Below are 26,731 nucleotides of genomic sequence, written 5' to 3' on the forward strand. Positions count from 1 at the left end.
AAGACATATATTGCGCGGAGTTTTCAGAAATACAGAGGTAGGTTCTTTGTTTTTTAATTATTTCTGCTTTTACTGTAATAAGTGAAAGGGAGAAGCAAAACATAGAGACAGCAGGTGGTTCCTTTGTCTTTACACCTACTTATAGGTTCCCTTTGGCTCAATTGATATAATGTCATAAATGTCCATTATATTTAATCCAAAAGGCTGTAATGCAACTTTTTGCAGCTAAATCTGTGACAATGCTTAAGCAAATTGCCCGTTTCATCCATAGCTGCAGTGTTTCATTAGTTTTGTTGCAGACCGTTCAAATCCTCAGCCAGATTGACTGACATGACTGAAGTGAGAATTCTGTCCTACACAAGGACATCACCAAGTCAAGCTGAGTTGATGAAGTTGATGATGCTTCTTCTCTAACTTCTGGGGCGAGGATGGATGTATGGATATTTTAAGGCTGTAGATAAAGGATTTTGGACTGACATGTATTTATTCGTGGCCATGTTTAAATTGAAACACAATAAACTGGACAGAAAATGTTTTTTTTACATATTATATAACAGTTCACACATTGTGTCTGATGCCTTTTCATAGGAGAACAATATTAGATGTGCCTCTGTCAGGCCCAGTGATACCAGAATGGCCTGCTCAGCCTACTTGCACATGTGTAGTGCACATACAGCACTGCACATCACTGCTATTTGGATAAAGGATGTGCAAAAATAAGCATAAAAAAAAAAGGCATGAGAACAGCAAGTAAAGCAGGAAGGCTTTATAACGCTGTATTTGCATTTGGCTGATGAAAGCAGGAGCGCTGAAAAAGACGCAGCAAATCACACTGAGGGTAAAACTGATGCCATGGTTGTTTTCAGCGAGCGACAGACAGATTGTGTTGTGTAGACACAGAGAATAATCCCTTTAGCAGGGAGCGGAGAAACAGTATGGTAGGATTATACCACCAGCAGAGAGAGACCTTGTTTGTCTTCTCTGCTGTTGCCATGGCTGGTAATCGACTGAAAAGCTAAGATCCTGTAGAGTTTGGCTGTCGAATTAGTTGAATGTCGTCGTACGTCGATTCATTCATTCATTTGAAAGATGGAGAGAAGCCAATTCATATTCATTAATGGTGTGTTCGTGTTATGAAATCATCACATTACTCTCACTTTCATGATGATATATGTGTGTGTTCTCTTATCCAGAGCGTCATCCTCACTCCATTCTCTCTAAATCACACCACCGCTAGTTACTGCTGGTTGTCGTGTCCCTCTGACTGACCACATGTTGGTGTAGGCTGCTGCAGAGGGATCACATGGCGGGGCAGCTTTAACTTGCACGGCTATTACTGTCCCCGTCTATTAATATCCCATAAGGCTGCACTGATACAAAGTTGTTTAAAATGTATTTAGATGCCAGAATGTACTTGTGAATGGATTGGAACGGTGCACTTAAAGGTCCCAGAAAACATTTAAAGTTGAATGAAAACTAGAATTATGATAGTCATTTAAAATGAATAAATATAGGCGAATATATAGTATACATGATAACATTTTACAGTGACAACTTCTGTAGAAGTTGGTGATATAATATATCAACATTTTTTATCTATACATTTCATACCATACACCTCTCTCTTGTTAATTTTTCGTGAATTGAATTTAGTTTTTTTCTTTTGAAGCCATCCCTTTAAATTGTAACACAGGTTAGCTTTAAATATAAGGTATTTAAGTGAATACCTAAACTAACTCAATAATGTTGCATTTATAATAAACCAGTATTGCCAAATAATATAAATGGATCCATTATTTATTCTGCTGGGAGGCAGGATACACACTGAACAGTTCACCATGTAACAAAGGCCAATGTTACAGAGACAAAATCATCATTATTATTATTTATTATATCTAAACTCACAAGACTCTTTGTGGAGTTCTCACTCCTGACCCTATATGTAAAGAGATACCCACATAGTGTCACACCACTGACACTTACCTAACACATGTAGATCAGTCATTGATGCCCCCGTCATCCTGCAAAAACAGATTTGCACATTACCAGGTATGTAAAAACATGAAAGCATCAAAAAATAATCATCAGAACTTAACTTTAATCTAAATTATTACCATTTTTGGAATTGGACATTCAGGGAAAGAGGAGGTTCCTGGATGTTGTAAAGGAAGACATGAAGGCAGAGAAGCTGAAAGTAGAAAGAGAAGATTTATGTGACCATTCTGGGCATAACTGAAAAGGACTTTGTTTACTTGTTTACATACCTAAAATACCAATAACAACACTTGGGAAAGCAGAGGCCTTATTCTGCCCCTGTCACCGTCAAGTAAAACTATCAGACTCGATTGAGGGAGCTTTTGTGTATACAGCAGCAGGACAGCATGTCCGGGGACAAGTGTCTATCCTGTCAAACTGCTGAAGGACCAGGTTTTTTGAGAAGTAGAGTTTTGTTGGCGCTTATTTGCTTTTTAAGTCATAACCAAACCTGTTTGTACTCATGCAATGTTGCTGTGTCCTTGTTTTCATATGTTTTCATAAATCCATTCCCTCCAGACTGGTAGCCATGCTGACCAGTTTTATAGAAGGTCTCCTCTGCTGCAGGACCTCAAAGTCTGCCAACGTTGTGGTTCCTGTGGAAACCTCCGAACCTGCCGATGGCTACGAGTTTGTGGAGGTCAAACCAGGACGAGTCCTGAGGGTTAGACACATCATTCCTGACCGGCCAGTAGTGGAGGAACCCACTGCGCAGGGCGGGAGTGTCAGCTGCAAAAGAAAGATCACAGTATATCGTAATGGACAATTATACATTGAGAACTTGAGTGACGCGGCGAACGCAAAGCTGAAAACCTGCCAGAATGGAAAGAAAGAACCTACTGTAGAGGTTGAACTCGCAGACCGCACTAACTCCTCACCACCTGTCAGCATCCCTGAGCCTCGGTCAGACTCTATCACAGCTGCAAACAGTGGGGCACCTGAAACAGAAGGAGAAGGAGCGACACCTGCTGATGGACAGACTGACCAGATCCAACAACCCAGGAAGCGCAGGCGGAAGCCCAAGCGCACTGTGGTGATCGACTGTGAGAGAAAGATACTGGCCTGTAAAGGGACACATGCAGACGTGGCTCTGTTCTTCATCCATGGAGTAGGAGGTTCGTTGGACATCTGGGGAAGCCAGTTGGACTTCTTTTCTCGGCTGGGCTACGAGGTGATTGCCCTAGACCTGGCAGGTCACGGAGCCAGCTCAGCACCACAGATAGCTGCTGCGTACACCTTCTATGCCCTGGCTGAGGACATTCGGCTGCTCTTCAAGAGATATGCACGCAAGAGGAATATTCTCATAGGACATTCATACGGGTAAATATGAGATCACAGCAGTCACATAAAGCCACGTAACTGAAAGAGGTCTCATAGTAGGTTAGGTTATTGAATGGTTCCTCACATAATATACCAATTTTACCCTTCCACCAGATGTTAAATCATCACAAAAGGACAACAAAAATCAACAAATATCACTATTATCTCTTACCAACATGTCCTCTAACCAGCCTTCTGTTTCTGATCTACCCCACAGCGTGTCCTTCTGCACGTTTCTGGCCCATGAGTATCCAGACCAGATCCACAAAATGGTGATGATCAATGGAGGAGGTCCCACAGCTTTGGAGCCAAGTCTGTGCTCCATCTTCAACCTGCCCAGCTGTGTCCTTCACTGTCTTTCCCCGCTGCTGGCCTGGCTCTTTCTCAAGTAAGACACACCAAAACAGGACAGCTATAACAGTCAATTATATTGATCTTGGTTTCCACAAGTAATACACTAAAACGTTAAAATGAAGGAACGGCTAGTTTACCTGCCAACAAATCATTTTCAGATACATGTGGTCAGACAAATATAACTTCAAAGAAAGAATATATTACATTTCTGCTTTCAAATATCTAAACATGATAAAATTAATGTTGAGTACGTGCACTTACATTACCAAACATGTTTCCAACACTGGTATTTCTATTCAAGGTAACGTAGTGTTTCGTTTTGGTTTCTTTTTAATGACGTCACAACCGACGCTCTCCCTGGACAACAGTTCCCATGATTCCACACTGCTTCATGACGTCATGAAACTACGTCATATGTGATTGTTTTTGATAGCAAGACCCATAGCAGCTGAAATTACATACTGTGCATTTAAATCAAAACTCATCAGCTTTTATAATTTATCAACAGTGGATTAACATTTAACCTGTTCTTCCCTGACATCGGGGTCGTCGTAGCACGTAGCAACAAACAGGCCACAAAGTCAGGTCTAACTTTTTATAAACACAGACATGCTGCACACCCACAAAAATCATTGTTATGAACACCAAACATGGTTAAAACACCAATAAACCAAACCGACAGGGGTAGAAAACACCTTAACAGTGCAAACATTGATAAATCAGCATTGAGAATCAGCATTTCTATCACTTTACAACCAACCAAGATTGTGCGGTATCTACAATGATGCTTACACTTCTGATGGAATCTCACAAGTGTTATCTTTATTTTGATACCAAGATAATTGACATAGGGTTATTTTTGAGCAGGGGGAAAGGTTAGAAGACAGTGGCACCTTTGTGTGCACCTGAGGCTGATTATACAGTTTGATTGTGGTTATATTCTGCTTCTATTCCCTCTGTCGTTTGATGTTTTGTTATTCACCAAAATCTCCTCTGCTCTCTCCTCTAAAGGGCCGGCTTTGCTCAACAGGGTGCCAAGCAGAAGCAGCTGCTGAGAGAGAACAATGCCTTTAATGTGTCGTCCTTTGTGCTGCGCGCTATGATGAGCGGACAGTACTGGCCCGAGGGGGACGAGGTGTACCACGCTGAAATCACGGTGCCCATCCTGCTGGTTCACGGCATCCACGACAAGTTTGTGCCCGTTGAAGAAGATCAGCGCATGGCAGAGGTACAGGAACTATACTTCTGCAACCCTCCTCCATGTTAAAGGATCCAAAGAGGGAATGAGATGAGATAAAAAGAAAATGCTTTTCTGTAGCACATCTCATCCTTCCCGTGTTTCCATGTTGTCTCTCACATGCACACAGTCACGTACAATTAAAATAAAACTTAAAAAATGTCGTTAATGGGTTTAACGATGAACTATAACTTAACTCTGAAAACCTACCTAAACTCTAGGGCTTCTGTGTCGACTCAATTACTTTACTTCTACAGAAAAAAAGTCTCCAGAATTGTTTCCTTTTTTTTGTTCGCTTCTTCTGAACTCCAGTGCAGAACTTCAATCGCTCCCTGTGGACGTCTGGGCTTTTCAGCCATCGTCCAATTGTTTGCAGCCATCTGGTTTTACTAGACCGATGTAGCTGCTGTGCTTACCCTCCGTCGGGTTGTGATGTAAAATGTGTCATTATGTCTGCAGCGGGGAATGTCTCCACAGACATGAAAACAAAACACTGACAGTCACACACAGAGAATTATGGTGAGCTTATTGGCACTTTTAAACTAATTTGACAGCGGTTTGAATGTAGCGGACATTTGTATTTTAATGTAAAAGTTACACACTACAGCTGTAACACTCCTCACATTAAAACTATTGAAGTTTCAGCCCAAAATTGATGTAACAAGTCACTCTTAAGTCTGATCTTAATTTGCTCCTGGTACATTATTTACTCAGGACTTAACACTTAAATATTAATATGTTCCTCTCCATGTGGGCAGCTATGCAGAGCTTCTGGATTAGGCTTATGCTTTGACACAAAATATGAAGTGACTGTGAGTCTTTTTGCCGTTTGACAGATCCTGCCACTGGCCTTCTTGAAACTGTTGGAGGACGGCAGTCACATGGTCATGATGGAGTGTCCCGAGGCTGTCAACACGCTCCTGCTTGAGTTTCTGCTCTGGGAGCCCGCCGCCCCTCCGCTGCCAACAAAAGAGTCCAAAAAACGTCCAGAGACTGCCAAAGCCCTCTCCAACAACGATGAAGCGTCGCCCGAGTCGGCCAAGGCCCGGCCTGCGACTGCCAGGCAAACCTCAAACTGTGGCGCAGAGGAGACGGCGGGCAGCAAGGCCATAAAATGACTGAAGATTAAAGAGGACTCGGATTAAAGCTGAAACCTCCCGTGATTGTTGCACTAAATCACGGCTGGCCTTGCACTTTGTAAGTCCCGGGAAAACGAGCCGGTTGAAGCTGCTGAAGCTGGTGACGAGCCAAAAGAGCAGACTTAGAGTTAGACTTCATCGAGGTGGAACACAAGAGAGGTTTCAAATCTGAGGAAGCACAGAGGATAAGGAGCTTCGATCAGGGTGGTCAGCTCACTTGACCTCGTCCCACACTGAGCAGGGATGATTTGGTTGTGCCTTGAAGGCGAATGCAGTGGTGATGATGATGATGTCAGATGTTAAGAGAAGAAGAGGTGCAAATAGAAACATGCATGAGTGAAAGTTGCGAAGCAGAAATACTGGTCAAAGCTGACCCGTGTGGACAATTCCCAAAGTATCACAGACTACACAGAGGAACATTTTTATAAAATAATGCTCAGTCTGCTATTTAGTCCTTAAAGGTGCATTTTGTAATGAATCTAAGGCAACTGGCCATAAAATCCTCTTAATATGTCACAGAGACTCAGGAATAATGTTCATATAACAAACTGAACTCACCAACAACAACAGTACAGACAAAATATTTGCATTAAAAATAATCATTTGCAGACTGCAAATCATGTTTATGTTTTGAAATCATGTTTTGGCATGTGATGACACCTACCACCGTCTACCAATCATTGCAGTCAGTAGAGTCTCAGCTGCCGAGCAACCACAGGTTGCCAATTATGTGAAAAAACAAAACCTAAAAGACCTCTGTATTTTGAATTTGAATGTAGTAACCGTTTTTGGCCACATTCTTACATATGGCACCTTTAAACAAAAAGTAAGACAAGCGGTTGGTCTAATGCATCTTTCTAGCTGCAGCAGAACCAGAACCTCATCAAACTTTGTATCAGACGTCTTGATGTTTAATATACGATGAAATGTCTCAGTGTGTGTATGTGCATGTTTTTGTTACCTCATCAGCCTCATTTCTGAGGAACTGGTTAAGTTGAGGGCTAATGGTTTGGTTGTGTGTGTGTATGTTTAGGGTTGAGGTGGTAAATTGCACATGCATATTAAATCAACTATAAACCCTTGTTTTGAATGTCTGTGGTCAGACATCTGCCCTCAGAAAGATTTAGACTTAAGCGCAAATGACATTCAATGAAAACTTGAACTGCCATATCTTTTTTCTTTCAGAGTAAACATGGATTTGGACATACGCATATTTTGACACATTTAAGTATTGTCGGGTTTAAAGTCATGCTAACACTGAACATATCTACATTCATGACTATTACTCTGTATTACTGTGAACATCTGTGCTGTAAATCTCTAGGGAGCAGTCAGCAGCTGTAGGAAGCTATGAAAACCCTGTGACTTTTCCTCCACATCTAAAATAGTCTTTACATTCATGCTCAAAGTCACTTCAGTTGTTCACGTGTGAATCGCGTTCGTGTAACTTCTGGTCCTTTAACAAAGAAGAGTCAGAGGTTTGATTTGTACAAGGTGTGGATGAAGCCGAGATTCTGAATACTGATATTTTTTATACAAAGAATATATACTTTTGATATGTTGTGCTTAGATTTGTGATGGATATTTAAGAGTTTTACAGGATACTTTAGCAGGAGTTTGTCAGTGATGCAGCTCTGATCAGAGAAATGGAACAATTTATGACTGTTTATAAGCGGTTACATTTTATATCTTGTGTCTTTGCCTTTGACAGTGATGTTATAAATAAACAGCTGATGTTTGAAAGTCAACTAACTGAAACTTCTCTCACTGATTATATGCGGAAGCCTAAGACTGAGGGAAAAACTAAATATGGAGCTCCGGTAGTCGACGTGCCACAACAAAAGCAACGCCATTTTGGCAGGCAACAAAGCTGTTCACACAGACGTATAAAACCTGGCAGGCTAAACATGTCAGGGAACTCATCTCTTCACCAGCTGTTTTCATAAAAAGTGAAGATGCAGTTGAGGACAAACTAATTAGAGAGAATTTTACTGGATCATCAAAGATCCTGAGGATCTTGGGAAAACTCCCCGAAAAACCTCAGTTCGAGAGACAAATATTTGCTGCAGATATTCATGGCTTCAGCCGAATCCTCCCACCGTGAAGCTCCCTATAAATATTATTAACAGTCCACAACATAGTGACACTGACTTTTATGCGAGCGCAGAAGATAAAGTGACAGATTATCACTTTATAGCATAGGTACAGTTGTTGAACAGCGTGCATCCAGGTCAACAGCTTCCCACACAACTGTAAAGGGTAAACTTAAAGGTGAAGTAAGTAGTTTATAGTGCCATCTAGAGGAGAGGCTGAAATTTACAACAAAGACCTGCTGCTCTGCTCACCCCCTCCCTTCCCTGAGCGCTACGGTATCCGCAGCTGGTCAAATGTCGTCCTCGTTGTCTTTCTCCGTGTCAGCAGATGAGGTTTGTGAGGTGAGGGAGAGGGCGAGCTACCGCGGCCGTAGCAGACGAAGCGGAGAGAGTGGAGGCGGGACTTCTGCTACAAGTAAAGATTTGTTCTCTCGCGTTTGTCCTTACAGGCTCCAGTAGAAACATGGCGTCTCGCTGCTAACCGTGGCTATGCAACCGCGGCCCGCGACCATGTGATTTTACATGACTTTTTGAAACGCTACGAAAATGAAACAAAAATATTATACAGCGACTAGATAATGCAGGAGCACATAATATGTATAAAAAAGTGGATTTTGGGTTATATAAACACATAAATACTACACAGTGTCCCTTTAAGGGAATCATCACTTACAATGATTATCACACTTCGTTTATTTTTTTTAAGTTTGGGACACGATCGTTGTTAAGTTAAGTTCCCCTTAAGTATCCCCCTTAACAGCCAACAGGGACGCTGTGAATCGAGATGCAAACTTCAGTTTGTTGCTACAAACTCCTTTTTGTACAAGCTTTTATTGTGATGTTTAAGTATTCTCTGGAGTAGAAGGAGGGAAAGTTGATGAAAGTCGCCTGGAATAAAGTCTACTCCAGCACTCAAGAAGTGGGTTATATATGTGTATATACATATATGTATATGTATATACACACATACACACAAATATGCACATGTGCACGCGCGCACACACACACACAAGTTTGGTTACAGCATGAGCTTGATTTCAGGTCTCGTCTATTTCTTGGACATCAACTATTCAAAAGTCTGTTGTTTTTTTAGGGTTAAGCTTCAAAAACTAAATATCTTAGTCATTTTTGAGCATCTCTAGGATAAACTGGGACTTAAAAAAGAAAAATAATAATAATAAAGCTAATCAATGATGGAAAAGTTCCCCCTGCAAATATGACTCTTATCTTATTATAGGCTGTATGCTTCTTTTAATCAAATGTCACAGTGTCTGTCACATAATACATTTGGAGCTTTACCACTAAAATACTCTGATATACCAAATATCGACGTATACATGGAGACTACAGCATCTGTTTAGTTGAGCTAGAAAACCAATACATAAAAAACCCTCAAAATGCAGTAACAGTGGGATATATTAAAAAACAAAAAAACAACATCTACTGTATAGTATATTAAAAATTCAGTTGTGATATCTTGCAATATACATTAAAATCCAAGGCCACGTAGTTTGACAACAGCATTTTTTCTTTTTTTTTTTAAATTGTTGCTCATTTATCGACTGATATATTTATAACTTAATTAATATCATATCCTTTTGTTAAAATAAAACAACCCCAAAACAACCTAAACATTAAAAGCTTGGATCAAATCCTGTACCATGGTTGAAACCATGTTGTGTAAAAGCTTTACAATGTTTTTATACATTCACGGAAGAACGAAAAAAGAAAGAAAGCACTGAATTGAGCTGAAGAGCAGTGAAGCGCTCTCACACCACCAGAGGGGGACCGTTGGTGGTGTCCTCCATTGTCTCTGTGGGACCACTGGACTCAGCCTCCTCTTTCTTGTTGCCATCTGCCGCCCCCTGCTGGTCGGTGCTGGTAGTGCTGGCTGCCTGCTCAGCAGTGTTCTCCACAGCTGACTGCTGTGCTGCTGCTGCTGCTGAGGTTTCATTTACAATCTGCATGGAGTCAGCTGCAGGAGCCTGTGGTGCTTTCACATCCCCATTCTGGACAGGAAAGACGCTCTGCACAGCGTCATACAAGAACTGGTACTGCTCCTGTAACACACACACACACAGTCAAGATTCAGAGAGTTTATCGTCATATGTACAGTAAGAAAACAGAATTATTCCTTGCTGTCCACACAAACTCCAAATTAAAAGTCAAAAGAAATAGATAAATAGTTAAAAAAGATAAATAGGTTAAGTAATAAAATAACACAAAATAAGTGTAAATACACTCACCTCTTTTCATTGGCCTTTGACACGGTTTAAGTTGTCGATGTAATTTCCATTTCAGTCTGTTTTTTTAAAATATATATTTGACCTATTTTTATTACGGTTTTTATCCACGTTTTTATGTCTTTTAATTTATTTCAGTTGTTTTAGATGCATCGTATCGCCTCTTGTGAGCTATTACGCCTTTCATTTACTGTGTGTTTTATGTACAGCACTGTGGTTCACTGTGGCTGTTTCACAAAGTGCTTTACAAGTAAAGTTGGATTGGACTGGATTACGCAAACTGAGCAACTGTTTGAGTCTAGTGGCAGTGAGAAAAGAAGGCGTTGAGCGTTCTACATTTCAGACTTCTGTAACACACACAGCACAGGTTTAGGGCGGAAACATTACCATGAAGTCGTGCATGTTTAACGGCTCGTTGGCTCGTTGCACTCTCAAGATGTTAGTGCATGCACAGATATTGTTATGAGAACATGGCGATTATTTTATGCAGCAGTAGAAAAAAATAAAGGTGAGAAAAACCTGTAACACTGTCAATACGGAAACAAATACACACTGTTCTACTGCACTTAAATAGTACGATGGTGGTCTGTATTTATATAGCACTTTTCTAGTCTTGAATGGTCACTCAAAGCTGCTTTACACAGATTTCTTTACTGACTTTAACCTTTGAGGCTGTGCACGCAGCAGTGCTGTTTTCTCACAACTCAACCCTTAGACACAACTAACCACAAGTTAAGGGGTTGTACGCGACACTCCATGCATAATCAATTCACACTATAAATTATGACAAGAGCAATTTTTGTAATATGTTAGGTTGTTTTGAAGAGATAAAGCAGTCATTTCTAAGAGATGCATGTTTGATAAATGAGTTCCAACTTCATTTTATGTTAAAACTTCATAAACAAGACCACATTTATGCATTTAGTAATTGTGTAGTGCATTGTAGGAATTGTGGGCACTGTAAAAGAGACATCAAGTCCTTTTTCCGTATTTTGTCTTTTGTGAAAAAAATCAACAAAAAAAATCCCCCTTTTGTACTTATAGATTACCTCACAGGCCATAGTCGGGCTAAATTAAGCTGTCGTCTTTTTCTATTCGAGCATTTTGTAACGAGCCAAGCATTTAGTTCTCGTGTCTGGCTGCTGAATTGTGGGTTATTATGGCAGAAACTGTGACTGTGGTGAAAAGAAGCATGAGGCTCAGAGGGAAGTAAGAGGCTGAAAATAAATAATGCAAATGAGTCGTGTCCCTGTCAAAAAAAATAATCTCCCATGACACTTTTGTGGGTCTTTGGGAATTAGTATCAGCGATTCTTCTGTGACGCAGAGCTGCGTCGTCATCCTGCTCTAAACTCACTAAAACAGTCTGAAGACATGAAAACAAAGAACCTGCTTTACGAGGACATTTAAAACCTTTAAAGTGAGTTAGAATTGGGCTAAATTGTGCGACTAGTGGTTTCCATGACAACATTTACACAATATTCTCTGTCCATTATTAAGCTGTGCTATAATTCTGGGCAGACGGTTCCACTCTCTTACCACACTGGGGATCATATTCTGTCTCTCCTTGCGTAAGGTTTTCACCACCTGGAAAACATCCAGCACTTTCTCAGTCTTAGCGCTGTCCAGCAGACTCCACAGAGCGCAGAAGATCCCTGTGCGGGACGAGCCGTCGCTGAGGAGACACGAGCACACGGACACACGTCAACTACAACTGTATACATTTTACATTTTTAAAATCCTGAGCCTAAGCTTTAGAGCTTTGCATGGTCAAGATGTTCTTTGTCAACAGGTTTTTAGTCAAACAATGGTTTTAATTTTTTACAGTTTCATTCTTTTTATTGTGTTTTTAAAACCCATATTTAAGCGTTTATTTTATGTATTTTAATTGTGAAGCACTTTGCCATTCCATATCTGTGAAATGTGCTGTTTAAATAAAATGTACTGACCTTTACAGGTCACGCAGATGCACAATTGCAATAAAATACAAATAGATTAACAAAACTAAAAACTTACTCCTAATAAACACAGACAGACACAGAGTCCATATTATTAAATACAATCAGTATGTAATTATAAGCTCGAATATAATGTTTTTACAGAAAACTATAAAGAACCACTGATTAAAAATAATACAGTGTTCTTAAATATATAGTAAATAAATAAGTAGTTAAACATTTTCTTTGTCTATAATCATTGGTCAAATTCAAACAGTACATTATTTACCAAGCATGATTCTTAATTACAATTTATAGATACATTATTGACCGAGAAAAGACTATTAACTTTAGCCAGAAGAGTTATATTGTATTTAAACTACTCAGAATAATAGATTCTTCTGAAATGTATCATATATATTCTTAATTCATTCCATAGTGTACTGCTCCACCTGACATTCATTGTTAAATCTTGGCAACTAAAATAAAAAGCTGATGCGACTCTTTATGTCCTCAGGTTTCTCGAGGACATTTTCTGTGTGCTTTGTCTTACTTGCAGTGGACCACAATAGTCTGTGATCTGCTGCCGCCGCCCTTGATTTCCTTGATCGCGCCCGTGAGGTCCTGAGGCGTCTCTGGCAGCTCGCTGTTCACCCACTTGAGGAACTGCAGCTGTCTCACGGTCCGACCCTCTTTCCTCTGGAGACAGACGGAGTTTAAACGTCGCTGATAAAGTACAGTAGTAGTAGTAAATGGTTAAATCGCTCAGTGGCTCTTGTGTTACCTTGACATGACGGATCAGCATGTTGCGGATGATGAAAGCTGCCGTGGACTCTGTGCTGGTCACCTCTACCTCCATGTCCTCAAATGTCTTTTTGCCGTTATCCCAGTACACAGCCTCCTGAGGACAAAAAGGGAACTAGTCATTTATCTAAAGCTTGTAGCAGCCACTTATCTACGACTATACTACTAATAAAACATGATAAGTGTCAATAACGTAATATTAATGTTGTTCTAAATGTAATAAAAAGTCAGAATCAATAAAGTAATAACCTTTTGTCCATAAACTAATAAGGTTTGTGTCTATCTATCTATCTATCTATCTATCTATCTATCTATCTATCTATCTATCTATCTATCTATCTATCTATCTATCTATCTATCTATCTATCTATCTATCTATCTATCTATCTATCTATCTATCTATCTATCTATCTATCTATCTATCTATCAATCATGTATAAAAGAGCTTACCTGATCTCCCTCTGAGAGTGTGACAATAGTGGACGCTTTCTTCTGGTAAACCATCAACCAGAAATCAGCCATGGTGTGTGTCAGGGGAGTCTGTGCTGCGATCATGGCATGTGGCCCCCAGTAACCCTGTGTGGTCATAAGATGCCAAGAACTGTGTGTAAATCAACCTGTTAAATAAACTGCATAAATAATAGGCATTTATTTACTATTTACCAAAATAAAAAAGTGGCATTGTCTTCCGTTTGCTCAGTGAGGCCAACCAGGAAGTAAAAATATATTATAATATATTTAGAAAATATAACCCGGAGGACACGTGATTTATAATGTCATGTTCATTTTGTTAATTATATTCCCATTTAGAGGAAAATAGAAGATAAACCACAGCACTTATGAATGGATCAAGGTTATTATAGTTAACAAAAACGATTGAAATGATGAATATTAGTGACGTCACTTCTCGCGTTAAATTTAATGGATGTTGAAATTAAACGTTTTTGGGAGTCACTGTCGACCAAAAACCACACATAACACATTAAAAATGTAAATTATCCAAATCTATTGCTATTCTTTATAAAAGAAAGGATTTATTGAATAAAAACTGCCTTATTATAGATTGTACTCTTCACTTGTAAAGCTTAACGTGTCAACAGTTGGGGAAATACTTAGATGGTATAATCAAACCTCAGGAAAGAAAAACTAAAATAATAAATGTAGTTGGATATCTGGAATCCACAAATCAGTTTTTCATCATGTTAAAATCTAAAATCTAGATGTTGTAGATTCAAAAGCATGTGAGATGATTTTTTTGTGTGATGAATGAAACTCTTCCTGTTTCTTTAAACTAAGAGAAGGAAATGATATATTATGAGGATGATGTATGTTTGAAACAAACACTAAACACAGATGTGTGTAAGTAAAATTCATTTTGGGTTCAAAATAAAGTTTGAAATGTAAAATAATGACATCTTACAATGTGAACTGACATTTCAGTATAATAATCTAAAGTCTAATGTTTTATGTATTTTCTCTTCTTCTCCAAGCACTTCTGCCTTTCACTTTATCCCTTTTTCAGTTATTAGCACACTTTCATATGAATGTAACCCAAACAAAGACATTCATTCATTCAAAGCAACGTACGGTGATGTAGGACGCATTAATGTATCGAGCAGAGTCCTCGTCCTCTTCGTCTGACGACTCTTCCTCCTCTTCCTCGCCATCGTTGGGGTCACTATCGTGGCTGCATCCTTCGTCCAGCTTCAGCAACACTCGGTTGTAGTCGTCTGAGAGCGGACAATGTGAGTTCAAATGGAAATATTCTTGACAGTAGCTTTCTCAAAATAAACTACCTTCTTTGTGAAAAAGAAAAACACTGATAGTACCCTAATGTACTATCATTAGTGTATCTTAATGGTATCTAATCATCAATTTCATGCAAATTCAGTCCTTATATATATATATGTATATAAATTACCTTGACAGAAAATGACTTTGGTCGAAGTTGAAGTAATTATTACTTGAGTAAAAGTCTTAAAGTATATATTTACTGTACTTAAGTAACAAACGTGATTATCTAAGAGTGGTAGGGTGAGCTGTCTTTCAAATGGAAGGTTGTGGGTTTAATTCCTGACTCTTCTAGTCTGTATGTGTCCTTGAGCAAGACACTTAACCCCATGTTGAAGCGTGTGAATGGGTATGAAAGATGTGTGAATGGGTGAAAACTGTAGTGTAAAGCAGTTCATCAAGACTAGAAAAGCTCTATGTAAATACAGACCATAACCAACTCTAAAAGTATAAATAACAAAGTAAAGTACAGATAAGTGAATATAAGTATAGTAACAAAGTGCTTTGTGCTTCGTTACATTACAACAGTGCATATAAGCATAGTGTACAGGCAACAACAACAACAATAATAATATATTGAGCTGATACTCACATGGAATGACAGAGAGAGAGCGATTCTTTCCCTTGTTTTCCTCAGTGATCCCAGTGTTGATTGTCCTCCAGTTTTTATATGAAGGGAGTGTCTGAATTACAAGATATTTAAAAACACATAAGTATATACAAATATACACACACACACACACACACATATATATATATATATATATATATACACACCAATTTATAATGATTCATAAGAATTTAAATGAACAAACTAGGGATTAAAATGGTAAATGTGGCTCATTTACTTAATAATCTCTCCCACACTATATCAGTAATATAATGGTTATAGATGCAAATTATCCCTACATAATTAATAATTATTTTTTTTTACAACATTACATCACATTTTTGTTTTTAACAGCCTCATATTAATTATCTTTCATTGTTGTTTCAGCACTTTGTAACTTTATTGCAACTAATTATTACAATATATTATATTATAATATATTATATTATATTATAATAATCTATTAATCTGTGGATTATTTACTGCATACTCGAGTACTTTGTTTGTAAAATGTTGATAAATGTTGATCAGCGTTTCTCAAACCTGGAAATAATTATGTTTTTTTTAAATGTCTTGTTTCGTCCACAAACAAAAATCATTCAGATGAAATGATTTCAGAACAGATTCACATTTAAGCTGAAAATAAGGAAGCTTGTTGAACAAACACTCAAAAGAATTGATGATCAAAATAGTAATCAATTAATAATAAATGAATCGAATAATCGCTGCATAAATACGTCATAGCTAAAATCCAATATTCTAAAATAACAACGCCCTGATTAAAACGTGCCATACCTCAAACTCCTCCTCCATGAGGGTGAGGTCACTCTCTGAGCTCTTCTGCTTGAGTGTAGTCAGAGTGCTGTGGAGCTCCGACAGCGTCATCTCAGTCTCTCCAAACTGGTTGTGCTCCAGCAGAGCCTGGTGAATCAGGATGTACTGGGCCTGTGCGAGCACAAATATACACAATATTCATTTACACATTACACAACGAAGGGTGTGTCACAAATACACTATTAGACCATCTTAGATTTCAAATCCATGTAATCATTTATTTATTTATCTGTACAATAATGTATAACGTTTTTTTTTTTTGCTCGGGCAGGCTCTAAAGATCGCTGAGCGTTATCTTTGTTCATCTGCGTGTTAATGTTCATTTGCTTTGTGCAGTGTACCTGTAAGCTCTATAACCCTCTTATGACATTAGCCTGGATTTATTTAGATTTTATGGCTGTAGAATTGTCTATAAAATCTTAAATGAGTGAGTGCTTCGCTCGCCTCTTTTTCCAAGATAACTTTCACTTTCAATATCTGGCAGTTATTCAACCGTTTAGGTATCACAGTACTGAGAAGCTGACGTCACAAACATGTGTGACACGCTGGTGAATCTTATCTGTGATTGGACGGTCGTTCGGCAGAAGTCCTGAGGGCTACCGTAATGACAAGAATATGGGCGCAAAGCTCTATTTCTCTGCTTTACGGTATGCATGCATCTTTTTCCCTTTTATCCTTCGCATGAGGGTCACAGGTCCACTGCCCTGCATGTTCTCGGAGTTTCTTTGCTCCAACACACCTGATTTAAATAAATAGGTCCTTATCATCTAGGCTTCAGCAGAGTTTACTGAGGGGCTGATCAGAATCAGGTGTTTCGGAGCAGGGAAACATCTAAACACACACAGGGCAGTGGATTCAATAGCTGTTTTTACCTCTACTTGAACCATGAGACATCTATGTCTGCGGAGCTGGACGATGTAACCATAGATGTCCACTCTGCCCTCCGCCTCCAGACCCTCCATCATGGCATCAATGGCAATGTAGGTTCCTGTCCTGCCCACTCCAGCACTGGACAGGAGAGAGGATGACAGAGTATGTTGTTTTTTCTACCATTAATAGGAAGAACAGAGGAATGAAGAATACACTTAAAATCATTATGATGCTGCTGGCTTTGTTTGAGTTTGTTTTTTCAGATCTTTAACTCATAAAACTTGTTGTAATTGACAGAAACAGAGCAGTGCAGGGCTTTGATTTTATTTGAAAGACGTGTCCATTTGATGATCAAATAACACGTTTCCCTGGAAATCAGTTAAAAACTTTATTTTTTGGGCAGTGAAATGACAATTTATTAAAAAAAATTAATGTATTTATCTGTTAAATAACTGTGTAGAGGACAAAGTTAAATATATAAAAGTATAAGTACATGCAATCTGGGATGGGCAGTGTTTCTGATACATTTATTTAAAATATGTACTTCTAAAATGACTTTAAATACATTTTTGGGATTTGTATTTTAATAAGATGATAACATTTCTTCAAAATATTTCAATGCCACATTTTTTGGGATTTTTTAAAATATTGTGAAATACTAATGTTCAATAGAACAATAGAACACTATGACATAAGAATATGTAATAATATGTGAGGTTCTCCTGCAGATTGGACGTCTACTTTTATTTGCCTGGACCTTAAAATTTAAAGTCACACAGAAACATGGTTAAGTCATAATCTTTCAGAGCTACATTGGCCTTTTTCAAAAATGTTTTAGTTATTTATTTGTTCTCCATTTAATGATTGGAGTTATAACTTCACTCTTTTAGACTTTGAACTTATATTTTCTCAGTCCTATGGTGTGTACAACGTGACAGGGTCCCTTCATCATGTCAGGATTATTAGCTTCTAAGTAATTATTGTATTGGATGGTAATACGATGTTACATTTAAATATGACAAGAGATTGTGCATACACCAATGACAGTTTCAGCTGTAGACTAAATAATGCGACTGCACTGTGATGAAACACACCTTGAGTGTAGTCCGATCATCATTGTGGGCTTCATCTGTTATTTTAAAATACATTTAGATGTATTGCATACTATCGTATGAGTATTTTAGTTAGTGTCTACTACAGGATGCTGTTTATGTTGATATTTGTGATGGGGACCTTGTTTGTACCTGCAGTGGACAACAATGGGGCCACTGAAGAAGTTCTTGAACGCATTGACGCGCCGCCTCAGCTTCAGGAGGAGGTGTGGCTCATCTGGAACGCCGTGGTCGGGCCAACTCCTGAACTGGATGTGGGTCACTTCTCTCTCTGAGCTCTTCTCCCTCTTCTGCTGACACACACATGCACATACATTATATATAGAGTATATATATATATATATATACAGAAAAATAATGAAACATCTTTAAATACTAACAGAGGGAGACTCACATTAATTAGGCAGAGGTGGCGGATGGTGTAATCTGGACAGTGTTCCTCTGAGTTCAGCTTCACAACAAACTCATTGTAGATCTCTGTTTCTCGCTGTGGAGACGGCCAGTACTGCGCACACTTGACCTGAGACAGGAGAGTAAAAAAACACTCACAAAAGTGTGTATATTTCTATTTAAGTGCAGATCACTTCAAAACAAAGACATTTTCCTGAAGTACATTGGATGAGGGTTGGTTGTCTTTGTGGCTTCACTGTTCTTATCTATTTTAATACAACGTGGATGGATTGTAGTGTAAATACATTTCAACAGTTGTTTATTTAACCTTTATTTATACAGGTTATCTCAATATGAGCTCTCCAGCAGTTTTTTGTAAAATGGTGTATATACCAGGTGTAAGATTCAGAAAAGTTGTAATAAATATTGTGTCATAAAAAACCCGGAAAAGATGCCATTTTTACCCTTAGTGCTCATATGACACAGATCCAGAGCAGGAGCACTCTTGGTAAATTGCAGTGGTAATTAAACACAACTCCTTATAAAGATGAATACACTTCATATGAAGCCAAAAGGCTTATGCATGAAATAAAGACGGAAAATAAGCACACTTTCGCTACAAATTTAGTTAATTTTGTAAACACACAACGTGCTTACAAGGTTGAGCGGGAAGAGGAGGAGAACATAAACTTTAAATGGACAACGCAACAATCACTAACTTAAAACCAGAAATCATCTTACCCTGTTTCCCTCTTCACAGCGCGTCACCATGACGATAATAGACGACTGCTGCTCCCAGATCATCCTCCAGAAGTCAGTCACAGTGTCATCCTTTGGCCCTATACAACACACACACACACACACACATTGATACAAAACAATGTAAGTTTACTGACTGAGTTTATGGAACAATATGACTTTTTATCATGACTTTTACCTTGAGCTGCAATGTACTTCTTTGGTTCCTTGTATCCCTGCAGTAAAAAAAATAAGTAAAGTGTGTTTTTGTAAAACCCTCATTGCTCTTGCTAATGTCATAATCCGTGTCTGTAAAAAGAAAAAAAAATACTTTGCACATACATAGCCAGGCTCATCGGACAATGGCAATAAGATTCAAACAATGTATAGTAAATGTGTGTCATAATCTCAGGCAGATTAGAGCAGCAGTGGCATTAAAAGCAGTGGAAGTGTGATCTGTGAGCTGTTGTCCATACATCAATGAAGCTGGCGTTGATGTAGTCACACCCTGTCTCTCCACTTCCTGTGGTTAACTGCACACGGTTATAGTCATCTGGTTGAAGGCAGAAAAACAGAGAAAATATCTCAGGGTACAGAGTGACACACAGTGACACAGGCATTAACTTTACAGGCGTATTTTCTTTTTCGGAGATATCGAAATATCAATATGTAGGATATGAAGTGTATAATGTTCTTTAAATTTTATTTGGTTATTTATTCATTAGCTGCTTGTGAATGCCATTTTTTTTGTCTATCTTTTGCTTGTGTTTTAACTGTGCACATTTGTAATTGTGTTGAGTATTTTCTGCTGCAAATCTCAGCCAGGATTCCCTTGAAAAAGAAGTTCCTAATCTAAAATACTATTGATGGTGTTTTATGATGATACTAAAGGTTGAATCCAAATGCATAACCAATGACATTTGCTGAGAGTCTTCATTTATTTTACTTAAAACATGTCAGATGTTGTTGGACACATTTTCACTCACATGGCAAGATGTCCACGTAGCGGTTTTTGGGAACATTGCAGTTCTTCTTGGCCTCTTTCACAGAGTACCGAGAGAAAATTCTGGGGATGCTCTGAAAGCAGACAATGTACAATGTCATTTATGGGACATTTATGGGATTCTTTATACTTTATTCAATGCTTGCTGTTCACAGCCTGTCAACAAAACGATCCAATCCCTCAGCAACAACAAAAAAAAACCCAGAGAGTAAATTCACCTGAAACTCTTCCAGGAAAAGCCGTGCTTCATCTGCAAGCTTCCTCTTGTAGGCCTCCAGCAGAAGCTCTGCTGGGATTGGCTCGATAGGCAGCAGGTTCTCCTCTTCATCTACAGCAGCAAATAAGAAACACTTTCAATACATGCCACAACTGCTAGTTTTACATTATGTACAGTAAGCAATTGTTAGTGCGGGTCTCTTAAAGCAGGCCTCTGCAATATCTGCCATATCAATCATGGACTGAAAACAGGAGCCGATTGCTTGAATCACCTAGAAAAAGCTATACTGTCTTCCAACGAAACGTAAATATAAGTCCTATGAAGGAATTATGACCCCGGCATACATTTTTAAAATAGGCGCCCCCTAGTGATAATATAAATAACAGCAATCTGGTACTTAGTTAAGTGTGTTGTCATCAAGTAGCTTTCGATGAGGTTTCCACCGGTAGTTCGCTTATGGCGTGTTTCTCGACTCACCTCAGCATGGCACAGTTATTTTGCTTTTCCATCAGCGATAGTACCTGGTACCTGGGCATATCTCGCTGACCGTTAGTCAGCCCTAAGACTATGGATATGGGTTGAGCATGGCCCGATGGTGTGCATCTTTGATTTCCAATTTTTTGGAGAAATTTTAATTTTCACTGATTTATGGTGCTACACTTTCGCTGATTGATCACGCCACACCAGGCAGACAGCGGCTCATCAGCAGCAGCTGCGCTGTCTGGAGTGAGAGGCTGTCCTCACGGTGGGTGAGACATTTTCACACGGTTCACCGCAGAACATGGTGTTATACTGAAACGACGAATTCGGTGTCCATTCACCAATACTCGAGCACATATTTGTTTAGCATTAGCATGCTACTATTTTGCGGCTAACTTGGCGAACCTGTTTCCAAAGGTAAGTTAGCGAGGCTACAATTAGCATTAGCGTAGCTTGCTGTTTTGTGACTGTCAGCCACGCTGCAATCTCTTTACAAGGCGTATTTTATTTGCGGTGTGCCCATACTTCCTTACGGGCACTGCGTTAGTCTTTTTAATGAACTGATTCTAATGATTCAGTGACACTGAAAACAACTGCTTTACAAGTCACTTGTTTGTGTGTGTTGCGTATAAAGTCATGAAGGTTTCATGCAGCCGTGCTGCGATGACCCCGCCCACGTTAAGGAGGTAAAGCATTTGGTTTGACTCCCATGTTACTCTTTTACACACTAATGTTTGTAATGTCATTGTCTGTAACTTACTGCCCAGGGTTTCATTTTTTTGTTTGCCCTAACCCCTAACTCTGCACTCTGGACTCTAACACTCGTGCCTAGTTGAGTTGAAAAACACCAGTGGGTCGAATCCAGGTGTTGACCGAAAACGACTCATAGTTTGATTTCAGCTGAAAGACTGAGAAACCAAAAAACCTAGAGTCCAATGCTCAAATCTACTCACTTGCTGGTTGAATAAGCTCCACGTTTTCACCCATGTCACTGCAATGATAATAGATTACAAAAGTTTTATCTAGAATACAGAATGTAATGAGGACTATACAGTTTATTAGGCTGTTCTGTGAAAATGCACTTCAAATGTGAACTAGTTCCATTCCTGTAAAGCAAATATGAAGACTTATTCTTACCGAGACCTTCTCTTCTTCAGAACGTAGATCTTGTAGGTAACAACCAGCAAAGCCACAGATGTGAGGATGATGAGAAAGATGAGAAAACCAATGACAGCTTTGTCATTATCTGTAAAAAGGTGGCATGGCATTGCCATTAAAGACACCGTGTAAAGGAATCAATAAACAACATGACATCATTTGCTTAAAAAAAGCACATACATTTGGTAGAAAATGAGCCACTCCGGGGTATACTCTGCAATTCTCCGTTGTTTGCAGTCACCTGGACACACAAAGAAAATCCCTTCATCAGCTACAAGAGCATGAGAAGTTAATGAGAGAGTGAATCTAAAAACAAAGGGTACAAACCTGCACTTCGTACGTTGTGGAGTATCTCAGATTGTCGAACACAAACTCACACTTATCCTTTTCAGCCTTCCGATCAATCACACTACCATAAAGTAGTTGTGCTTTGTACTTTCTCTTTGGCCCTTTAAACTTATCAACTGAGTATTCACATGTCACTTTAATCATATTATGCTCTTGAAGATGCAGTGACACTGAGGGAATTTGTGTCGGTACTGTGAAAGAGAAAGAAAGAACATGAAACATGACATAGGCACAACAAATGCAAAGTACAAACAAATCAATACATAAATTAGATGACAACATTGAGGTAAAATGTACGATTAGAACACTGGAGAGATGGTTGTTGTAAATGGGCCTCTATACACCTATGTACATAGTCCATTAAAAACCAGACGTTTGCAGCTAGAATAGTCGTTTACCACATTAACAATGTATAGAGTGTATTTCTGATTCTGATGTTATATTGATTTTTAAAAAAAAAAAAAAAAAAAAAAAAAGCTTTTGAACGGTAGTGTATAGCAACCTTATTTTATTTTATTCTGTATCTTTATTGTATTATATTCTACATTAATCTTATTCTTTCGTTTTTTTAGGTTGAAAGGTTTTGTGAGTGCAGTTCATATAAGACTCATCTTCTTACTGCTCCTTTTCATTCTTGTTTTGGATTCTTTTTTTATTTGTTTGTATTGTATGTGTTTGCTTTTTTTTATTTTATTTTTTTAAATATTATTCTAAAGAATGAATGAAGCGGTTTCACAATCAGAACGAAATAATGACTAAGTTTGATTCTATGGTTTGTTGGTATTAGGAAGAAGCAGGGCATGATGGGAATTGTTGTCGTGTTTGGTTCCACTGTGCATACATTATGTTTATGCACAACAGAGCAATGAGTAGTGCTGTGGTTTACTTTTGTGTGTGACTTACCTCCAGCCTCAGTTTTAACATCCTGGACAGTAAACTTCTTGAGAACGTATCTGTTGTAAATAGGTTGGACTTTACATTTGTAGTCAGTGTATGGGTTCAGTCCAGCGATGTTACACTTTCCTCCTGACATCACTTTGATAGCTTGAACTGTAACAAAGTTTCACAAGCTGTTATTTATTGAGTACTATTTGTATTTTAATAGTTAACAAGACCATTTTTGGTCAGGTTTCCACTTATGTGACAAGGAAATTAATGTGAATCAACAAGAAAGTTAAACCAAGATACATTTAATAGCGTACTGTAAGGTGTTTCACTGTAGTTTGTCTTTATCAAGTTGTTTAGATGTTTCATTACACCAACACACAATTAGCTTTCTAAAATGTTGGCAACAATAAAACAAAATAACTTACCTGTAGGAGTGTTTCCACAGCTGCAGCTGTATGAAAGTTTCTGAAGATCGTCGTCTTTACACTTTGGACTGGCTGTTTTCCAACTAAACTTCAACTCAACGGACGTATTAGTTAGACTTGTCTTTGTGAAGGTCGGTGTTAGATCTGTTGGAACACATCACACACTGAGCACTGACACTGACACTGACATGATATTCAGTCCACAGCATCACAGCAGATGCAGTGAACACCAACGTACCACAGTCAACCCGGAAGTGAAGATCACTTGTGTTTTTTATGAGGACATCGTTGTCCTTGATGTGACCAGTACAAGTGTAGTCAGTGAAAGGCTCCAGTTCAGACAGTGTCTTCAGCTCATTGTCTCTGTCAGGTTCTGAGGAAACACAAAGAACAAGCTGGTTATTCTTACTACTGCAATTTAAACAGAAGACTAAACATTTCCCTTTCATCAAAAATCATTAGAATTACTTTATAAATAAATAAAACTAATCTTTATTCTCCTCATTGTCGTCACATTGTCTCTCCACTTACCCCAGCACGTGTACTCAGTGGAGAGGTTCTTACAGTTTGGTGGTAATTCAGCTTTTATGTCGGCAGGAAATTGATTTGAAGGAATCTGAGTGATTTGCTCTGGATTCAAAAACTCTATGGAAACAAAAAAAGAGAAAAAAATAAATATTCTGACTGGCATGTGTTTTAAAATAAAGGTAGACTCTTTGATACATACCAGCAGTGATGTATTTGGCCAGGTTAAAGGAGGAGTTCATACAGTTTATTGACGTTAAGATAAAATTTGAGCAAATGTCATTAAAGCCAGGTTTGACACAGAAGGTGTTATTTCCATGTGGCTGAGGTGAAATGTTGCTCTGTGTTGATTGTAAAGAGCTGATGTCCCAATCAGTTTGATAACAAACATGTCCAGGTTTGTCATTGACTTCTTTAACATCACCGTCATCTGAAATATAAATATATAATGCAGAAATGTCTTCCAGGTTCTCGTTTCTCATGTTATTTTAAAAGGAAATACTAGATTATGTTCACTCACTCATTTCAGTTGTTGTAGTTTTATGTTCAGAGCAGTAACATGATGTTAGCTTTCCATCACTGTGAAGTAAAGTGACACGATGCTCATATTCAGTGCAGGGCTTCAGCCTCATTATGAATTTATGTGATGAGGTTTGGTTGGAGACGGTAACTTTGGATGTTCCGTCAATAGCTGGTCGGCCGTCTTCAGTCATGACTATGTTGTAGTCACCGCTGGGAGAGTTTAAGAAATCAATCTGGAAGCCAAACTTCATGGGTGTTACAGAGTAAGAACCTGCACACAAAATCCACAGAATAAAGAATGAAGAAATCATTCAAGACACAGCAAACTAAACAAATCATTATGAAATCAAAGACACTGAACCATACATGTGTTTCAAAGTTGGCAATCTGGTCAATATCAAGCAGAATAGTAATGTGACCCCATGAAATCCATCTATCAATATTATAAACAAACCGTTTTGTGTTACAGAGTGAGAACCTGAACAAAATCCACAGAATAAAACATTTTCTTACCCCGAAACATTGATGAAAAAGGTCCATTACACACATACTGTACATTACATACTGTAAAATATATGATGTTTTAAAGTCATACTCACACACTGAGGAGGCTTGTGTAGGGGCTGCTGGATGTTGCAAGAAATACAAATAAATCATTAGTATTCAGCAAGTATCCACAAGTGATGAGTGCTTTGTAGCTGACACCTCAGCAGTGCTACTGTCTCCATTCTTATGAATAAGATTAACTCGTCTCATATAATGAATGAGTAGACTCCAACCTTGCGTGATCGTGGTGATGAGCTGAGTGACTGGAGGTGAGGTCGAGTTTTGAGTGACTGTTTGACTGCTGTTTGTGGGTGAGGTAGAAGGAGTAGTGGCTGCAGAAGGGAGAGCATGTTAGAGGTCACCTTCAGGTAGGAATGTGTCACTGCCAAGTCTACCTGCTATGATACGCTTCATACTAGATGTAGCAACAACATGGCTGGGAGAAAAAAAACAACTGAGGCTGAATACTTTACCAGACACAGTAGATGAATTGTAAGTTTGATTTGAGGTGAATGAAGTGGGGGTTTGCGTGGTGAGTGGAGGTTTGTGGGCAGTTGTCAGAGAGACTGGACTCAGGGCAGCAGTTGTTGTTGTGGTGGTGAGTGGAGGTTTGTGGGCAGTTGTCAGAGTGACTGACCTCAGGGCAGCAGTTGTTGTTGTTGTGGTGAGTGGAGGTGAGGTGGCTGAAACATGCATTCCAAGGAAATAATGAATCAGGACAAACACAACTCAGTCCTAATCCTGCATCTTGATCAAAGATACTGAGCTGCTCTCCTCTGCTCATTTATGTCTGCTATGAATTTGAAAGTCATACTGAGAGGAAGTGAGAGAGAGTCCTGCTGGATGTGGCCAACACATTAACACAGACTTGACTTCGGTTGACTTAAAGCAGCAGTGCACTATTTTCGCTTGTCTGTTTGTTCTTTGTGAACAGAAACAATATAAGATCATTTGTATGTTGTAAAGTAAGATGGCTGCAAACAGTTTAAAGTTGGGGCTGCAAAGATTATTCAATTAATATTATTATTATGATAACTAAAACAAGTTTATTTGATTTTTCTGCTCCTTAAATTTTAATATTTTCTGGTGTCTTTGCTCCATTTGACAAAGAAAT

General features: G+C 38.7%; 2 protein-coding genes across 2 annotated transcripts; one reads left to right on the forward strand and one right to left on the reverse strand.

Annotated features, from left to right (window-relative positions):
• Positions 1-2,557: 2,557 nt before the first annotated feature.
• On the forward strand, positions 2,558-6,063 carry abhd8b (abhydrolase domain containing 8b; the record flags this gene model as incomplete). The annotated part of the gene is made up of 4 exons (XM_083887768.1): positions 2,558-3,354; positions 3,572-3,742; positions 4,720-4,936; positions 5,782-6,063. Exons 1-4 carry the CDS (start codon positions 2,564-2,566, stop codon positions 6,061-6,063), a joined length of 1,461 nt encoding a protein of 486 aa, XP_083743894.1. The 5' UTR covers positions 2,558-2,563.
• A 3,883-nt stretch (positions 6,064-9,946) lies between these two features.
• On the reverse strand, positions 9,947-24,840 carry ptprc (protein tyrosine phosphatase receptor type C; the record flags this gene model as incomplete). The annotated part of the gene is made up of 25 exons (XM_083887769.1): positions 24,752-24,840; positions 24,556-24,669; positions 24,263-24,397; positions 24,025-24,168; positions 23,615-23,761; positions 22,691-22,902; positions 22,544-22,604; positions 22,343-22,451; positions 22,159-22,196; positions 20,727-20,836; positions 20,492-20,582; positions 19,982-20,058; positions 19,705-19,741; positions 19,509-19,606; positions 18,772-18,897; positions 18,510-18,667; positions 17,268-17,403; positions 16,357-16,506; positions 15,544-15,634; positions 14,748-14,890; positions 13,611-13,736; positions 13,141-13,257; positions 12,910-13,055; positions 11,959-12,094; positions 9,947-10,237 (listed from the first exon to the last, which is right to left on the reverse strand). Exons 1-25 carry the CDS (start codon positions 24,789-24,791, stop codon positions 9,947-9,949), a joined length of 3,033 nt encoding a protein of 1,010 aa, XP_083743895.1. The 5' UTR covers positions 24,792-24,840.
• Between the last annotated feature and the right edge of the window lie 1,891 nt (positions 24,841-26,731).

The sequence above is a fragment of the Microchirus variegatus genome, assembly GCF_963457635.1.
Source record: "Microchirus variegatus genome assembly, chromosome: 4".
NCBI lineage: Eukaryota > Metazoa > Chordata > Actinopteri > Pleuronectiformes > Soleidae > Microchirus > Microchirus variegatus.